The following is an 18,913-nucleotide window of genomic DNA, read 5'->3' on the forward strand; positions in this document are numbered from 1 at the left end:
GCTCACATAATATAATGTACAAGTAGGCATGCATGTGTCTGTAATAGAATAGACGTGTCAAAAACAAATCTAGACATTTATAAATGCATTTATAAATATACAGCTTCCAAAATATATATTTTTTTACAATGGAGGTGTACCCAGATGGCTGCGCTGGCTTCAAAACAACGGCCCCTGGAAATCATCTAGGGATCACACACGTCATTGCTTCTATACCTACGTCACATTAAATACCATTGCAGTCCACTAGAGGTTGCGTTAATCCGAAAAAGTAGGTTACGGATTTCATTGCCGTTTTGAGTCAGTCGGAAGAGCTTGGTATTTGTTCTCGTTTTGACTCTCCGGCTTCGGACATAAATGGACAAACACGTGTCTTGAAAATGGGTAAGACGCGTCTTTTCACTCTTTAGAGCCTATATGACATATAGGCTGTGGATCAATTCGAGTTGATTCCATTATCTATTATTGTACAGTATGTATGCTACTGAAAGAGAGGCAGATTGCAGTTATAACCTCCTCGCATATTCTAAATAGATGATGCTTGTTTGCATTAGTCTCCCATTCGTTGAAACAAGTGTAAATTGTAGGCCTATTTCTTAAACGTCCATACATTTCTATGTATACTATGGCGATTGCCTCTTTAAGATTAGGCAATAAAAGTGACCATTGTGACTGTGTTTTCCACTAATGAGTTGAGTTGCCTTCCTGTGTGTTGGGTTGACAACTAGCTGGCTCCTGCTAGTTGGAAACACAGTTTATAGAGGCAATCGGCTATCATCAGGACAGGCTTTTATGGATCTATACAAAGATCGATCAAAAGAGGGCAAGCAACATGGTTTTTTTTCTAATCCGGGTTTACAAATGATCTGATTCGCTGACTCAAATCATAGAGGAGGAATTTGACAGTTCTTATTCGACCTAGAATATAAACTTTGATCAGGTTTCCACTTCGAACAGGGAACATTAGTTTGTGTTCTCGTGCCTGACATTGTCTTGTTTACCACGTTCACGAGACGATCACGTTAAATAAATATCTAGAGTCCACTGCTGATGTGTCACAAGCTGGTGAATTGAACATCCTTAACATTGTTGCAGCTCAGTGCTGGGCGCAACGTGGAAACAAAGTCCCGCTAGGCACAGACGTCAATTCAACGCATATTCCACGTTGGTTCAACGCAATTTCGTTGAAATGACGTGTAAACAACGTTGATTCAACCAGTGTGTGTATCTCCTGTGCTGTGTCACTTTTTCCATCAGCGTCCAGCGATAATGCCTCAACCCAAAGTCAAGCTGGTGGTGACAGGAGATGATTTTGGGTACTGTCCAAAAAGGAACCAGGGGATAGTGGATTGTTTCCAAGCCGGGGGCATTTCTAATGTGTCCCTTCTGGTTAACGCCTCCTCGGCGAAAGAAGCGACAGAGCTGGCCAAAAGGTATGTAGGCTTCACATAGTAAAGTACAATGTTTACGTCCATAGCTAATAGGATGTTTAATAGCCTACTGAAAACGTACAAGATGCCCTTAAAACACAACACTTCCATGCAGCTATGACTTTTTCACAGCAGGTTAGGAGAATTTATGCTGCAGGTTGGGATAATTCACCTAGCAATTTATGAGAATTAGGTTAAGCTTAGGAAAAGGGTTCGGGTTAGCAGAAATGCTCTCTTAACCTGTTACGAAAAGTCACTTGTATTGAAGTGGTTTGTTTATTATTATTTTTTAATTATTATTATAATATGTTTTTTTTAGATAGTCCCGATTTAAATTATTCGGTTTAAAAATACAGTAACTTCCTGATAGGTGACATTCACGTCACTTTCACTTGTTGTGTTTTTATTTATTGTGTATTGAATAATTCATGCAATCAGGAAAGGTGTTATATATTTGAAACCTCATATTTCCTGTATTTTGTCCAATCAGTGTTCTTCTCTTGCTTAGCATGTACCAGCTCATATTATTGTTTGGCAGTTCCATCTATGATGTCAGACACTATAGGGACTGGTTTCCCGTATCCATAGAAATCCTAGTCCAGGAATAAAAAGCACTTTCAGTTGGAAAATCTCTATTGATCATGTTTCCTTAGTCACAAAGACCAGGCTTACCTTGAGTCCGGAAAACTGACCCCTAATTTCCTGATATCTTCCTCCGTAGACATCACATTCCCATCGGCCTCCATGCCAACCTCTCAGAGGGTCTACCAGTGAGCCAGGGTCTGAAACGGGGCTCCACTCTCCTCAACAAGGATGGCTTCTTCCATGGCAAGATGGGTTTCAGAAAGGCATTACAGAGTGGCCTGGTCAACATGACAGAGGTATGCTTCCTTCTTAACAACATAGTTGAGGTAGTGCAGGCATTTTTACTTTTTCATATTCGCCCATTTCCACGGTAACAGAGTGATGCTGAGACTTAGATTTTTCCACTTTAAAATGTATGTCGAACAAAAACAGACGTTGAGCTTCAGACCAGACTCACTCAAGTGTTGTTTAATAGCAGGTTAGCTATCAGAGTGATCTGAGAGTGTTAATAGCAGGTTAGCTATCAGAGTGTGATCTGATAGTGTTGTTTAATAGCAGGTTAGCTATCAGAGTGTGATCTGAGAGTGTTGTTTAATAGCAGGTTAGCTATCAGAGTGATCTGAGAGTGTTGTTTAATAGCAGGTTTAATAGCTATCAGAGTGATCTGAGAGAGTGTTGTTTAATAGCAGGTTAGCTATCAGAGTGATCTGAGAGTGTTAATAGCAGGTTAGCTATCAGAGTGTGATCTGATAGTGTTGTTTAATAGCAGGTTAGCTATCAGAGTGTGATCTGAGAGAGTGTTGTTTAATAGCAGGTTAGCTATCAGAGTGTGATCTGAGAGTGTTAATAGCAGGTTAGCTATCAGAGTGTGATCTGATAGTGTTGTTTAATAGCAGGTTAGCTATCAGAGTGTGATCTGAGAGAGTGTTGTTTAATAGCAGGTTAGCTATCAGAGTGTGATCTGAGAGTGTTGTTTAATAGCAGGTTAGCTATCAGAGTGATCTGAGAGAGTGTTGTTTAATAGCAGGTTAGCTATCAGAGTGATCTGAGAGAGTGTTGTTTAATAGCAGGTTAGCTATTAGAGTGTGATCTGAGAGAGAGTTGTTTAATAGCAGGTTAGCTATCAGAGTGTGATCTGAGAGTTGTTTAATAGCAGGTTAGCTATCAGAGTGATCTGAGAGTGTTAATAGCAGGTTAGCTATCAGAGTGATCTGAGAGTGTTAATAGCAGGTTAGCTATCAGAGTGATCTGAGAGTGTTTAATCTGATCAGAGTCTGTTGTTTAATAGCAGGTTAGCTATCAGAGTGATCTGATCAGAGTGATCTGAGAGTGTTAATAGCAGGTTAGCTATCAGAGTGATCTGAGAGTGTTAATAGCAGGTTAGCTATCAGAGTGATCTGAGAGTGTTAATAGCAGGTTAGCTATCAGAGTGTGATCTGATAGTGTTGTTTAATAGCAGGTTAGCTATCAGAGTGTGATCTGAGAGTGTTGTTTAATAGCAGGTTAGCTATCAGAGTGTGATCTGAGAGTGTTGTTTAATAGCAGGTTAGCTATCAGAGTGATCTGAGAGAGTGTTGTTTAATAGCAGGTTAGCTATCAGAGTGATCTGAGAGTGTTAATAGCAGGTTAGCTATCAGAGTGTGATCTGAGAGAGTGTTGTTTAATAGCAGGTTAGCTATCAGAGTGATCTGAGAGTGTTAATAGCAGGTTAGCTATCAGAGTGATCTGAGAGTGTTAATAGCAGGTTAGCTATCAGAGTGATCTGAGAGTGTTAATAGCAGGTTAGCTATCAGAGTGTGATCTGATAGTGTTGTTTAATAGCAGGTTAGCTATCAGAGTGTGATCTGAGAGAGTGTTGTTTAATAGCAGGTTAGCTATCAGAGTGATCTGAGAGTGTTGTTTAATAGCAGGTTAGCTATCAGAGTGTGATCTGAGAGAGAGTTGTTTAATAGCAGGTTAGCTATCAGAGTGATCTGAGAGTGTTAATAGCAGGTTAGCTATCAGAGTGATCTGAGAGTGTTAATAGCAGGTTAGCTATCAGAGTGTGATCTGATAGTGTTGTTTAATAGCAGGTTAGCTATCAGAGTGTGATCTGAGAGAGTGTTGTTTAATAGCAGGTTAGCTATCAGAGTGATCTGAGAGTGTTGAATCTATCAGAGAGAGTGTTAATAGCAGGTTAGCTATCAGAGTGATCTGAGAGTGTTAATAGCAGGTTAGCTATCAGAGTGTGATCTGATAGTGTTGTTTAATAGCAGGTTAGCTATCAGAGTGTGATCTGAGAGAGTGTTTAATAGCAGGTTAGCTATCAGAGTGTGATCTGAGAGTTAGCTATCAGTTTAATAATAGCAGGTTAGCTATCAGAGTGTCTGATGTTGTTTAATGAGAGCTAGTGTCTGTGTTAATAGCAGGTTAGCTATCAGAGTGATCTGAGGTTTAATAGCAGGTTCTGAGAGCTATCAGAGTGATCTGAGAGTGTTGTTTATCTGAGAGTGTGATCTGAGTGTGTTTAAAAGCAGGTTAGCTATCAGAGTGTGATCTGAGAGAGTGTTGTTTAATAGCAGGTTAGCTATCAGAGTGTGATCTGAGAGTGTTGTTTAATAGCAGGTTAGCTATCAGAGTGTGATCTGAGAGTGTTGTTTAATAGCAGGTTAGCTATCAGAGTGATCTGAGAGAGTGTTGTTTAATAGCAGGTTAGCTATCAGAGTGATCTGAGAGAGTGTTGTTTAATAGCAGGTTAGCTATCAGAGTGATCTGAGAGAGTGTTGTTTAATAGCAGGTTAGCTATCAGAGTGATCTGAGAGTGTTAATAGCAGGTTAGCTATCAGAGTGTGATCTGAGAGAGTGTTGTTTAATAGCAGGTTAGCTATCAGAGTGATCTGAGAGTGTTAATAGCAGGTTAGCTATCAGAGTGATCTGAGAGTGTTAATAGCAGGTTAGCTATCAGAGTGATCTGAGAGTGTTAATATCAGAGTGATCTGAGAGTGTTAATAGCAGGTTAGCTATCAGAGTGTGATCTGTGATTAGCTGAGATCTGTGTTTGTTTAATAGCAGGTTAGCTATCAGAGTGATCTGAGAGTGTTGTTAATAGCAGGTTAGCTATCAGAGTGTGATCTGAGAGTGTTGTTTAATTTAATCAGCTGAGGTTAGCTATCAGAGTGTGATCTGAGAGAGTGTTGTTTAATAGCAGGTTAGCTATCAGAGTGTGATCTGAGAGTGTTGTTTAATAGTTTAATAGCAGGTTCTGCTATCAGCAGGTTAGCTATCAGAGGAGGGTCTTAATAGTGGTTAGTTTAATAGCAGGTTAGCTATCAGAGTGTGATCTGAGAGAGTGTTGTTTAATAGCAGGTTAGCTATCAGAGTGATCTGAGAGTGTTGTTTAATAGCAGGTTAGCTATCAGAGTGATCTGAAGTGTTAATAGCAGGTTAGCTATCAGAGTGATGATCTGAGAGATCTGAGAGTGTTTTAATAGCAGGTTAGCTATCAGAGTTGTTAATCTGAAGATCTGAGAGTTGTTTAATAGCAGGTTAGCTATCAGAGTGATCTGAGAGTGTTGTTTAATAGCAGGTTAGCTATCAGAGTGTGATCTGAGAGAGTTGTTTAATAGCAGGTTAGCTGAGAGTAATAGCAGAGTGTGATCTGAGAGGTTAGTTGTTTAATAGCAGGTTAGCTATCAGAGTGTGATCTGAGAGAGTTGTTTAATAGCAGGTTAGCTATCAGAGTGTGATCTGAGAGAGTGTGTTTAATAGCAGGTTAGCTATCAGAGTGTGATCTGAGAGAGAGTTGTTTAATAGCAGGTTAGCTATCAGAGTGTGATCTGAGAGAGAGTTGTTTAATAGCAGGTTAGCTATCAATAGCAGGTTAGCTATCAGAGTGTGATCTGAGAGAGAGTTGTTTAATAGCAGGTTAGCTATCAGAGTGTGATCTGAGAGAGTTGTTTAATAGCAGGTTAGCTATCAGAGTGTGATCTGAGAATAGCAGGTTAGCTAGAGTGTGTTTAATAGCAGGTTAGCTATCAGAGTGTGATCTGAGAGAGTGTTGTTTAATAGCAGGTTAGCTATCAGAGTGTGATCTGAGAGAGTTTAATAGCAGGTTGTTTAATAGCAGGTTAGCTATCAGAGTGATCTGAGAGTGTTAGGTTAGCTAGGTTAGCTATCAGAGCTATCTGAGAGTGTGATCTGAGAGAGAGTTGTTTAATAGCAGGTTAGCTATCAGAGTGTGATCTGAGAGAGAGTTGTTTAATAGCAGGTTAGCTATCAGAGTGTGATCTGAGAGAGTGTTGTTTAATAGCAGGTTAGCTATCAGAGTGTGATCTGAGAGTTTAGAGTTGTTTAATAGCAGGTTAGCTATCAGAGTGTGATCTGAGAGAGTTGTTTAATAGCAGGTTGTTTAATAGCAGGTTAGCTATCAGAGTGTGATCTGAGAGAGAGTTGTTTAATAGCAGGTTAGCTATCAGAGTGTGATCTGAGAGAGAATAGTTGTTTAATAGCAGGTTAGCTATCAGAGTGATCTGAGAGTGTTAATAGCAGGTTAGCTATCAGAGTGTGATCTGAGAGAGAGTTGTTTAATAGCAGGTTAGCTATCAGAGTGTGATCTGAGAGAGAGTTGTTTAATAGCAGGTTAGCTATCAGAGTGTGATCTGAGAGAGAGTTGTTTAATAGCAGGTTAGCTATCAGAGTGTGATCTGAGAGAGAGTTGTTTAATAGCAGGTTAGCTATCAGAGTGTGATCTGAGAGAGAGTTGTTTAATAGCAGGTTAGCTATCAGAGTGTGATCTGAGAGAGTTTTAATAGTTTAATAGAGAGTTGTTTAATAGCAGGTTAGCTATCAGAGTGTGATCTGAGAGAGTGTTGTTTAATAGCAGGTTAGCTATCAGAGTGATCTGAGAGTGTTGTTTAATAGCAGGTTAGCTATCAGAGTGTTTAATAGATCTGAGTGTGATCTGAGAGAGTGTTGTTTAATAGCAGGTTAGCTATCAGAGTGTGATCTGAGAGAGAGTTGTTTAATAGCAGGTTAGCTATCAGAGTGTGATCTGAGAGAGAGTTGTTTAATAGCAGGTTAGCTATCAGAGTGTGATCTGAGAGAGAGTTGTTTAATAGCAGGTTAGCTATCAGAGTGTGATCTGAGAGAGAGTTGTTTAATAGCAGGTTAGCTATCAGAGTGATCTGAGAGTGTTAATAGCAGGTTAGCTATCAGAGTGTGATCTGAGAGAGTGTTGTTTAATAGCAGGTTAGCTATCAGAGTGTGATCTGAGAGAGAGTTGTTTAATAGCAGGTTAGCTATCAGAGTGTGATCTGAGAGAGAGTTGTTTAATCAGAGTGTGATCTGAGGTTTTAATAGCAGGTTAGCTATCAGAGTGATCTGAGAGTTGTTTAATAGCAGGTTAGCTATCAGAGTGATCTGAGAGTGTTAATAGCAGCAGGTTAGCTATCAGAGTGTGATCTGAGAGAGTTGTTTAATAGCAGGTTAGCTATCAGAGTGTGATCTGAGAGAGTTGTTTAATAGCAGGTTAGCTATCAGAGTGTGATCTGAGAGAGAGTTGTTTAATAACCTACCTAGTTGAATCAAATGAATTCTCTCCGATTTCTATTTGCTGTAAAACAGCAGTCACCTGTTTTTACAGCATAATAGTTCTATTGCAGCTTAGCCCACACTGATCAGGATCCGTATTCAAAAAGTGTCTCCGGGTAGGAGTGCTTATCTAGGATCAAGGCACCCTTGTACCCAGCCTGCGTACCAGTCTGTTAATGAGATATCATTCCTCTCCTTGTCATGCTAAACACAGAATACAAGGAGTGGGATGTTAGCACAACAGGTCCTGGATTCCAGGCTACCTCGCACCTTCATTAGAATCTAAAAGGCAAAACTGACCTGAGATCTGCGCGCTTCATGAATAGTGGCACTGACAGCTTCTGTGATGGGGATACTGTCGTGGTTAAGGGAAGTTGCCAGTTGCATCTTGTATTGCCTGTGATGTAAGCACAGCATCTTTTGGAAGAGAGTTAGGTCAACCATTGTGTGTGTGTGTGTGTGTGTGTGTGGAGATCTTGGCCACATTGAGTTGTAATGAGACTGAACAGGAGTTGTACTGAGACTGAACAGGAGTTGTACTGAGACTGAACAGGAGTTGTACTGAGACTGAACAGGAGTTGTACTGAGACTGAACAGGAGTTGTACTGAGACTGAACAGGAGTTGTACTGAGACTGAACAGGAGTTGTACTGAGACGGAACAGGAGTTGTACTGAGACTGAACAGGAGTTGTACTGAGACTGAACAGGAGTTGTACTGAGACTGAACAGGAGTTGTACTGAGACTGAACAGGAGTTGTACTGAGACGGAACAGGAGTTGTACTGAGACTGAACAGGAGTTGTACTGAGACGGTACAGGAGTTGGGAAGAGACACAGGATAGAAAGGAGGGTGTAAACGCGAGCATGAATGTGTTTGGATGGGGACGGGCGAGGTGAAGAGCCACTGTTGCTGCTATGTTGTTTAACTGGCCCACAGCATAGCTGTGACATTATACACCATACGTCAATATACCATATAAGAAGCTTTCAAAAAATTAATCCATCATGTTGACTTATCCAACTGTCTGATGATTTACAAAGAAATATACTCAGGAGTACCTGGTCTTTTTTAAAGTGCTTGAGGCCTTAGACTTTACAGTAAACCAAAGCAGGATCAAGTTTTCCTTAATATTCGGATTCAACTTCCTGTTTTTCATACGTGGAACTCAGGTGTTCGTTCCGGATCTACCGGGAACAGTTTTAGCGTGTTTTCCCCCTTCTGTTTTGTGGAGGGTGTGTGTTTGTTCCTCGTCAGGTGTGTGTGTTTTAGCTGTACACTATCCCTAGGGGGTGTATTTGTCCCTCAAACTGGATTTTTTACATTTTATTTGACCTTTTATTTAACTAGGCAAGTCAGTTAAAGAACAAATTCTTATTTTCAATGACAGCCTAGGAACAGTGGGGTTAACTGCCTTGTTCAGGGTCAGAATGACAGATTTGTACCTTGTCAGCTCGGGGATTTGAACTTGCAACTTTTCAGTTACTAGTCCAACGCTCTAAACACTAGGCTACCCTGCCACCCCAAGGGTATATTTGCACTCTCTCTGTGGCACATGGTTATCTTTCAGGTGTGTACTTTCACATTGTGTGTGTGTGTGTCAGGTGGAGCTGGAGCTGAGGGCTCAGGTGAGGCTGTTTGGAGAGCTGATGGGTTATCTGCCCTGTCACATGGACGGGCACCAACACATTCATGTCTTGCCAGGTATGATGTCATAAAACTACTAGAAAGGTCTGTGTGTGTGTTCTTATGCTCATTGCGAAAAACGTTTTATTGTGAGAGGTCTTACCCGATAGAACTGTGTGTGTGTGTTCACCAATGTTCATTCATCTGAACCTCCACCACGTCTCCCCTCTGACTGACATATTCTGAACCTCCACCACGTCTCCCCTCTGACTGACATATTCTGAACCTCCACCACGTCTCCCCTCTGACTGACATATTCTGAACCTCCACCACGTCTCCCCTCTGACTGACATATTCTGAACCTCCACCACGTCTCCCCTCTGACTGACATATTCTGAACCTCCACCACGTCTTCCCCTCTGACTGACATATTCTGAACCTCCACCACGTCTCCCCTCTGACTGACATATTCTGAACCTCCACCACGTCTCCCCTCTGACTGACATACTCTGAACCTCCACCACGTCTTCCCCTCTGACTGACATATTCTGAACCTCCACCACGTCTTCCCCTCTGACTGACATATTCTGAACCTCCACCACGTCTTCCCCTCTGACTGACATACTCTACTGAGAACACTCTGATGACACCGCGGAACTCTTCCTCTTCATTGTCATGAAGCACATGATGTTTTTTTTTACATCACACGATGAGTCACAGAATCATGTGGTTTTGTTAAATGGTTGTTAGGTGATCTAATCGAGATGAATACATCTTCCACAACCGTTGTTTACAGGGCAAGGAGGAGGGGAAAGGGCCCCGCCTTCAGTTTTAGATGAGGTTACCACTGTTGGTTTAATCGAACTCGTTTATTTAACCACTAGTGGTGGTAATTTTCATTTGAATATGTGCGGCTTTTGAACACGTCGTTGTCATAAGGGCATTTGGTGACACTTGATACTTTCGGTGTAAAGGTCGTTTATAGACTATCAATTAGTTAATAGAGCACTAGGAAATTGTTATATCGCATGGTTAAAATATAACTGATGATTAAAATATAACTGATGATTAAAATATAACTGATGATTAAAATATAACTGATGATTAAAATATAACTGATGATTAAAATATAACTGATGATTAAAATATAACTGATGATTAAAATATAACTGATGATTAAAATATAACTGATGATTAAAATATAACTGATGGTTAAAATATAACTGATGATTAAAATATAACTGATGATTAAAATATAACTGATGGTTAAAATATAACTGATGATTAAAATATAACTGATGATTAAAATATAACTGATGATTAAAATATAACTGATGATTAAAATATAACTGATGATTAAAATATAACTGATGGTTAAAATATAACTGATGATTAAAATATAACTGATGATTAAAATATAACTGATGGTTAAAATATAACTGATGATTATAATATAACTGATGATTAAAATTGTGATTGTCATTTTAATGCTTGACAAATCTGAATCGGAAATGGCTGCCTATCTGATTACGTGTGTGCCTAGTTTTATTTATTTTTTATTTAACCTTCATTTAACCAACAAGTCAGTTAAGAACAAATTCTCATTTACAACGACGGCCAACCAAAAGGCAAAAGGCATCCTGCAGGGCCGGGGGTTGGGATTAAACATAAATATATATAAATATAGGACAAAACACACATCACGACAAGAGAGACAACACAACACTACATAAAGAGAGACAACACTACATAAAGAGAGACAACACTACATAAAGAGAGACAACACAACACTACATAGAGAGAGACCCAAGACAACACTACATAAAGAGAGACAACACAACACTACATAGAGAGAGACCCAAGACAACACTACATAAAGAGAGACAACACTACATAAAGAGAGACAACACAACACTACATAGACAACACTACATAAAGAGAGACAACACTACATAAAGAGAGACAACACAACACTACATAAAGAGAGACAACACTACATAAAGAGAGACAACACAACACTACATAAAGAGAGACAACACAACACTACATAAAGAGAGACAACACAACACTACATAGAGACAACACTACATAAAGAGAGACAACACTACATAAAGAGAGACAACACTACATAAAGAGAGACAACACAACACTACATAAAGAGAGACAACACTACATAAAGAGATACAACACAACACTACATAAAGAGAGACAACACAACACTACATAAAGAGAGACAACACAACACTACATAGAGACAACACTACATAAAGAGAGACAACACTACATAAAGAGAGACAACACAACACTACATAAAGAGAGACAACACAACACTACATAAAGAGAGACAACACTACATAAAGAGAGACCACACAACACTACATGAGGAGAGACAACACAACACTACATGAGGAGAGACAACACTACACTACATGAGGAGAGACAACACTACACTACATAAGGAGAGACAACACAACACTACATAGAGACAACACAACACTACATAGAGACAACACAACACTACATAAAGAGAGACAACACTACATAGAGACAACACTACATAAAGAGACAACACTACATAGAGACAACACAACACTACATAGAGACAACACTACATAAAGAGAGACAACACTACATAGAGACAACACAACACTACATAGAGATAACACAACACTACATAGAGACAACACACCACTACATAAGGAGAGACTACACTACATAAAGAGAGACAACACAACACTACATAAAGAGAGACAACACAACACTACATAAGGAGAGACAACACAACACTACATAGAGACAACACTACATAAGGAGAGACAACACATCACAACATAGAGACAACACTACATAGAGACAACACTACATAGAGATAACACAACACTACATAGAGACAACACACCACTACATAAGTAGACTACACTACATAAAGAGAGATAACACAACACTACATGAAGAGAGACAACACAACACTACATAGAGAGAGACCCAAGACAACACTACATAAAGAGAGACAACACTACATAAAGAGAGACAACACAACATAAAGAGAGACAACACAACACTACATAGAGACAACACAACACTACATAGAGACAACACACCACTACATAAGGAGAGACTACACTACATAAAGAGAGACAACACAACACTACATAAAGAGGACAACACAACACTACATAAGGAGAGACAACACTACATAAAGAGAGACAACACAACACTACATAAAGAGAGACAACACAACACTACATAGAGACAACACTACATAAGGAGAGACAACACATCACAACATAAAGAGAGACAACACAACACTACATAAAGAGAGACAACACTACATAAGAGACAACACAACACTACATACAGAGAGACAACACTACATAAAGAGACAACACTACATAAAGAGAGACAACACAACACTACATAAAGAGAGACAACACAACACTACATAAAGAGAGACAACACAACACTACATAAAGAGAGACAACACAACACTACATAAAGAGAGACAACACTACATAAAGAGAGACAACACTACATAAAGAGAGACAACACAACACTACATAGAGACAACACAACACTACATAGAGACAACACAACACTACATAAAGAGAGACATCACAACACTACATAAAGAGAGACAACACAACACTACATAAAGAGAGACAACACAACACTACATAAAGAGAGACAACACAACACTACATAGAGACAACACAACACTACATAAGGAGAGACAACACTACATAAAGAGAGACAACACAACACTACATAAAGAGAGACAACACAACACTACATAGAGACAACACTACATAAGGAGAGACAACACATCACAACATAAAGAGAGACAACACAACACTACATAAAGAGAGAACACAACACTACATACAGAGAGACAACACTACATAAAGAGACAACACTACATAAAGAGAGACAACACAACACTACATAAAGAGAGACAACACAACACTACATAAAGAGAGACAACACAACACTACATAGAGACAACACAACACTACATAAAGAGAGACAACACAACACTACATAAAGAGAGACAACACAACACTACATAAAGAGAGACAACACTACACTACATAGAGACAACACTACATAGAGACAACACAACACTATATAGAGACAACACAACACTACATAGAGACAACACAACACTACATAGAGACAACACAACACTACATAAAGAGAGACATCACAACACTACATAAAGAGAGACAACACAACACTACATAGAGAGACAACACAACACTACATAAAGAGAGACAACACAACACTACATAGAGACAACACTACATAAGGAGAGACAACACTACATAAAGAGAGACAACACAACACTACATAAAGAGAGACAACACAACACTACATAGAGACAACACTACATAAGGAGAGACAACACATCACAACATAAAGAGAGACAACACAACACTACATAAAGAGAGAACACAACACTACATAAAGAGAGACAACACTACATAAGAGACAACACAACACTACATACAGAGAGACAACACTACATAAAGAGACAACACTACATAAAGAGAGACAACACAACACTACATAAAGAGAGACAACACAACACTACATAAAGAGAGACAACACTACATAAAGAGAGACAACACTACATAAAGAGAGACAACACAACACTACATAGAGACAACACAACACTACATAGAGACAACACAACACTACATAGAGACAACACAACACTCTATAAAGAGAGACATCACAACACTACATAAAGAGAGACAACACAACACTACATAAAGAGAGACAACACAACACTACATAAAGAGAGACAACACAACACTACATAAAGAGAGACAACACAACACTACATAGAGACAACACAACACTACATAGCGAGAACACTACATAAAGAGAGACAACACAACACTACATAAAGAGAGACAACACTACATAAAGAGAGACAACACAACACTACATAGAGACAACACAACACTACATAGAGACAACACAACACTACATAGAGACAACACAACACTACATAGAGACAACACAACACTACATAGAGACAACACAACACTACATAAAGAGAGACATCACAACACTACATAAAGAGAGACAACACAACACTACATAAAGAGAGACAACACAACACTACATAAAGAGAGACAACACAACACTACATAGAGACAACACAACACTACATAGAGACAACACTACATAAAGAGAGACAACACAACACTACATAAAGAGAGACAACACAACACTACATAGAGACAACACAACACCACATAGAGACAACACAACACTACATAAGGAGATACAACACTACATAGAGAGACAACACAACACTACATAAAGAGAGACAACACAACACTACATAAAGAGAGACAACACTACATAAAGAGAGACAACACTACATAGAGACAACACAACACTACATAGAGATAACACAACACTACATAAAGAGAGACAACACTACATAATGAGAGACAACACAACACTACATAGAGACAACACTACATAATGAGAGACAACACAACACTACATAAAGAGAGACAACACTACATAAAGAGAGACAACACTACATAGAGACAAACAACACTACATAGAGACAACACTACATAAAGAGAGACAACACTACATAGAGACAACACAACACTACATAGAGATAACACAACACTACACAAAGAGAGACAACACAACACTACATAGAGAGAGACCCAAGACAACACTACATAAAGAGAGACAACACAACACTACATAAAGAGAGACAACACAACACTACATAGAGACAACACTACATAGACAACACAACACTACATAAGGAGAGACAATACAACACTACATAGAGACAACACAACACTACATAGAGACAACACAACACTACATAAGGAGAGACAACACTACATAAAGAGAGACAACACAACACTACATAAAGAGAGACAACACAACACTACATAGAGACAACACAACACTACATAGAGACAACACTACATAAGGAGAGACAACACATCACAACATAAAGAGAGACAACACAACACTACATAAAGAGAGACAACACAACACTACATAAAGAGAGACAACACTACATAGAGAGAGACAACACTACACTACATAAGGAGAGACAACACACCACTACATAGAGACAACACAACATAAGGAGAGACAACACAACACTACATAAAGAGAGACAACACAACACTACATAAAGAGAGACAACACAGCACAACACTACATAAAGAGACAACACTACACTACATAAGGAGAGACAACACAATACTACATAAGGAGAGAACACTACATAAAAGACAACACTACATAAAGAGAGACAAACTACATACAGAGACAACACAACACTACATGAGGAGAGACAACACAACACTACATAAAGAGAGACAACACAACATGAGGAGAGACAACACAACACAACATAAAGAGAGACAGCAACACAGCATGACAACAACATGGTAGCAACACAACACGACATAACAACAACATTGCGTGTGTGTCAGATGTGTGCGAGGTGTTTGCCCAGGTGCTGTCTGACTGTGGGATCTCCTACACGCGTGTTCCTGTGGAGCGTGGGCTACACTCGTGTCCCTGGCTGTCCCCTGTCCTCAGAGACTTCTACATGCAGGTAGAGAAGGACGCGCTGGAGTCTATCCCCGTGTTCAGACGACATGGCATCAGGTAGGAGACGCGCTGAAATCCCTGTAGAATGTCATGAGAATCTCTTCATTGATCCACACTGTTTACAGTAAAGCCCGGTACAGTATTAGAGAGGTGTCATGTTCCTTTTAGACTAGACACTTGGAAGATTACCTTGAGGCACATATGGTGATATTATTGTCCTGTTCGTCTCAGTCGTCCTGGGGACTTCAATCATGCATTCAGAGAATATAGTGATTTTGTTTCTCTCGGGTACGATTAAAAGTTAAATATTTCCATGAGCTGAAAATGACCTTCCTCTTCTATTGTCTCTCTCTCTCTCTCTCTCTCTCTCTCTCTCTCTCCCAGATGGCCTGATGTCTATCTAGGTTTGACCACCATGGGTCACAACATGTCAGTCCCCAACCTCAGACGAGCCTTCAGCCATGCCCTGGAACGAGACCTGGATGTCTCACTGTCGCCCCCTGGGGGTGAAAGTAAAAACAGGACAAACACCACGGAGCGGCCCGTGCTGACGGCAGAGCTCATGGTGCACCCTGGGTACCCCAGCCACCCCCAGGAGGGCGGGTGTGGGGAGGGGCCGGACGACTTCTCCCAGTCGGCTGACAGGCAGCAGGAGTTGACCACCCTGAAGGACCCAGCCCTATTGGCCTTCTACACCCAGGAGAGAGTCCAACTCTGTGCCTTCAGGGACCTCTGAGGCCCCTACACCCCTCGCCCTCAGGGGTAGGGTTGTTGAATTCCCAAAACTTTTATCTGGTGTTTCATAAATCTCAATTGAAGAATTTCAGGTTTGAAGATTGCTGCTTATTCCCAGAATTCTCCAAATGGGATTTTTTTTTAAACCCAGAGCATTTTGGGAAAGTTTTGTGATCCTACCTCTGAGTCCCCCACTCAGGGGTCACGTTCCAATATCCACACTTACTGGCACACTATCTATCCAATACATGGCTTCCTGAGGCCGGTGGGAGGAGCTATAGGAGGACAGGCTCGTTGTAATGGCCGGAATAGAATGGAATCAAACCTGGATTCTATATGTTTGATGTGTTCGATACCGTTCCATTATTCCATTCCAACCATTACAATGAGCCCGTCCTCCTATAGCTCCTCCCACCAGCCCCCTCTAATGGCTTTGTTCTGAGTATTTAGAACACATTTCCAATACATTGCATCATTCTGAGTGGTAAGCTTGGGTAGATATTGGAATGGGACTCCTCTGCTGCTCTTTCATTGGTGCAACCTTACCTCCAAACCACCAGGCGGCGCCACTATTTTCTGTGAAGCACAATCCTATTTTTTTGACAGTGTTTATTACAGACAAGGCAGTTGTTTTCCAATCATCTCAGGTGAGAGAGACAAGCACAAAAATCACTATGCTCTCTCTCATCCCAAAGCGAACCTCAAATCAGCTGATCACACAAGAAGGTGTCAACAGAAGAGTAACTGCCAAAAGAGCGCGGCCCAAATAGGGCTTGCCTATAGCATATTATATTTTAAACATGGGCATGTAGTCTATCTAGGTCTTTAATGTTCTCGTTTTTAAAAGAACAATCCTGTATATATTTCTTTATTTGTGTCACACTATTTATTTAATGATATCACAAGAAGCAGAATGGTCTGAAATGCCCAACTGACTATGATGGCTGTATGAATAAATGAAAGGTGACAGAAAACCTCATTCTTGCATGAAGTATTTTGGTTTGAAATGAGGGTTTCCTACTTTTGAAGCGTTACAGGACTCATCTGCTACCGTGGGGGGGGGGAATAGGTTACTAAAAGGTGAGTCAGAACTCGGTAGTATCATCTCTTACAACGTGTTGTTGTTATTTACTTGGTTGGTCACGAGTAACCCCTCAATCACTTTGAATCACAGTATATGAAAATCGTTTTTTTCAACCAAAAAGCAACGTAAGTAAAGTCAATGCACCCAATAGTAAATTCAAACAGTCATTTAGCTACACACAGGCCCTGTAAGAGACTTTGGGGTTACGCAGAAGCCGCTGGGGGTGGGGGGATAAGCAATAAGGCACGAAGGGGTGTGGTATATGGCCAAACACCGTGTTGTGTCATGCATAAGAACAGCCCTTAGCCGTGATATATTGGCCGTATACCACCACCCAGGTGACTTATTGCTATTATAAACTAGTTACCAACTAATTAGAACAGTAAAAAATACATGTTTTGTTATACCTGTGGTATACGGTCTGATATACCACAGCTGTCAACCAATCAGCATTCAGGGCTCGAACCAACCAGCCAGTTTATAAAGACCATTATCACATGCGCACTAGCACTCAGTGTGCACAGGGAGCAGTGTACCACGTCATGGAAAAACATTGCAGACATTGGATGAATATAAATTGTTTCGTATCTTTAGCAGTGAGTGAAATTTGGCCTCAGCAATTATTTGACTAATTCAATGGATGTTTTGCGCACAAAGGTCATGACTAAAAGAGTCTTATTAGGAATTTTCGAATCTGATTTCCCGAGTGATGCACGGGTTGACTCATAACCCCCAGTCCCTGCAGTTATATCCGTGGGTGGCGGGTTTAGGGTCATGAAATATTATTGTGTGTATGAAGGGCGGATTGAATAAAGAGAGAACAATACCTTAAGAAATATATTATTGTGCAACTTAAATCTGTTGGCTACATTGAGGTGTTAAATTTAATTATTTTTGGCTATAGGCTAGCGCACGGATGCTAGATAACTGTAGGCTCGCCAAATAGCTTTACAGCCAATCGGCAAATGATTTTGGGAACGGGCAGAAAAAAATGTATGTTGTTCCATGGAGGAAAAAAAGGACAATGTCTGAGTTTAATTCAATAAGAGAAAAGCTGTGAAATGGAGAGTTGAAAAGAAAGAGAAAAGGGAGAGTCAGAAAAGTCATATCTGGGAAATATTAGGTGAAGTGGTGAAATAGGATGATGGCAGTGCTACTGTATGTGTGCTGATTGTGAGGCGCTATTTTAAAGTGAAAACGTCTAGGAGCAACAACGGCTCGGCCACGAGGTGGTAGGCAACACATGCTCACAGAATGTGTGTAGAGCATAAAAATTGTC

At 40.1% G+C, this 18,913-nt stretch overlaps 1 protein-coding gene across 1 annotated transcript; it reads left to right on the forward strand.

The window, feature by feature from the left end:
* Positions 1–251: 251 nt before the first annotated feature.
* ydjc (YdjC chitooligosaccharide deacetylase homolog) lies at positions 252–17,529 on the forward strand. Its single transcript, XM_024414962.2, has 6 exons — positions 252–384; positions 1,258–1,433; positions 2,152–2,311; positions 9,185–9,284; positions 15,695–15,872; positions 16,200–17,529. Exons 2-6 carry the CDS (start codon positions 1,270–1,272, stop codon positions 16,549–16,551), a joined length of 954 nt encoding a protein of 317 aa, XP_024270730.1. The 5' UTR covers positions 252–384; positions 1,258–1,269; the 3' UTR covers positions 16,552–17,529.
* The last annotated feature ends 1,384 nt before the right edge of the window (positions 17,530–18,913 follow it).

Source organism: Oncorhynchus tshawytscha, linkage group LG04, assembly GCF_018296145.1.
Source record: "Oncorhynchus tshawytscha isolate Ot180627B linkage group LG04, Otsh_v2.0, whole genome shotgun sequence".
Classification (NCBI taxonomy): Eukaryota; Metazoa; Chordata; class Actinopteri; order Salmoniformes; family Salmonidae; genus Oncorhynchus; species Oncorhynchus tshawytscha.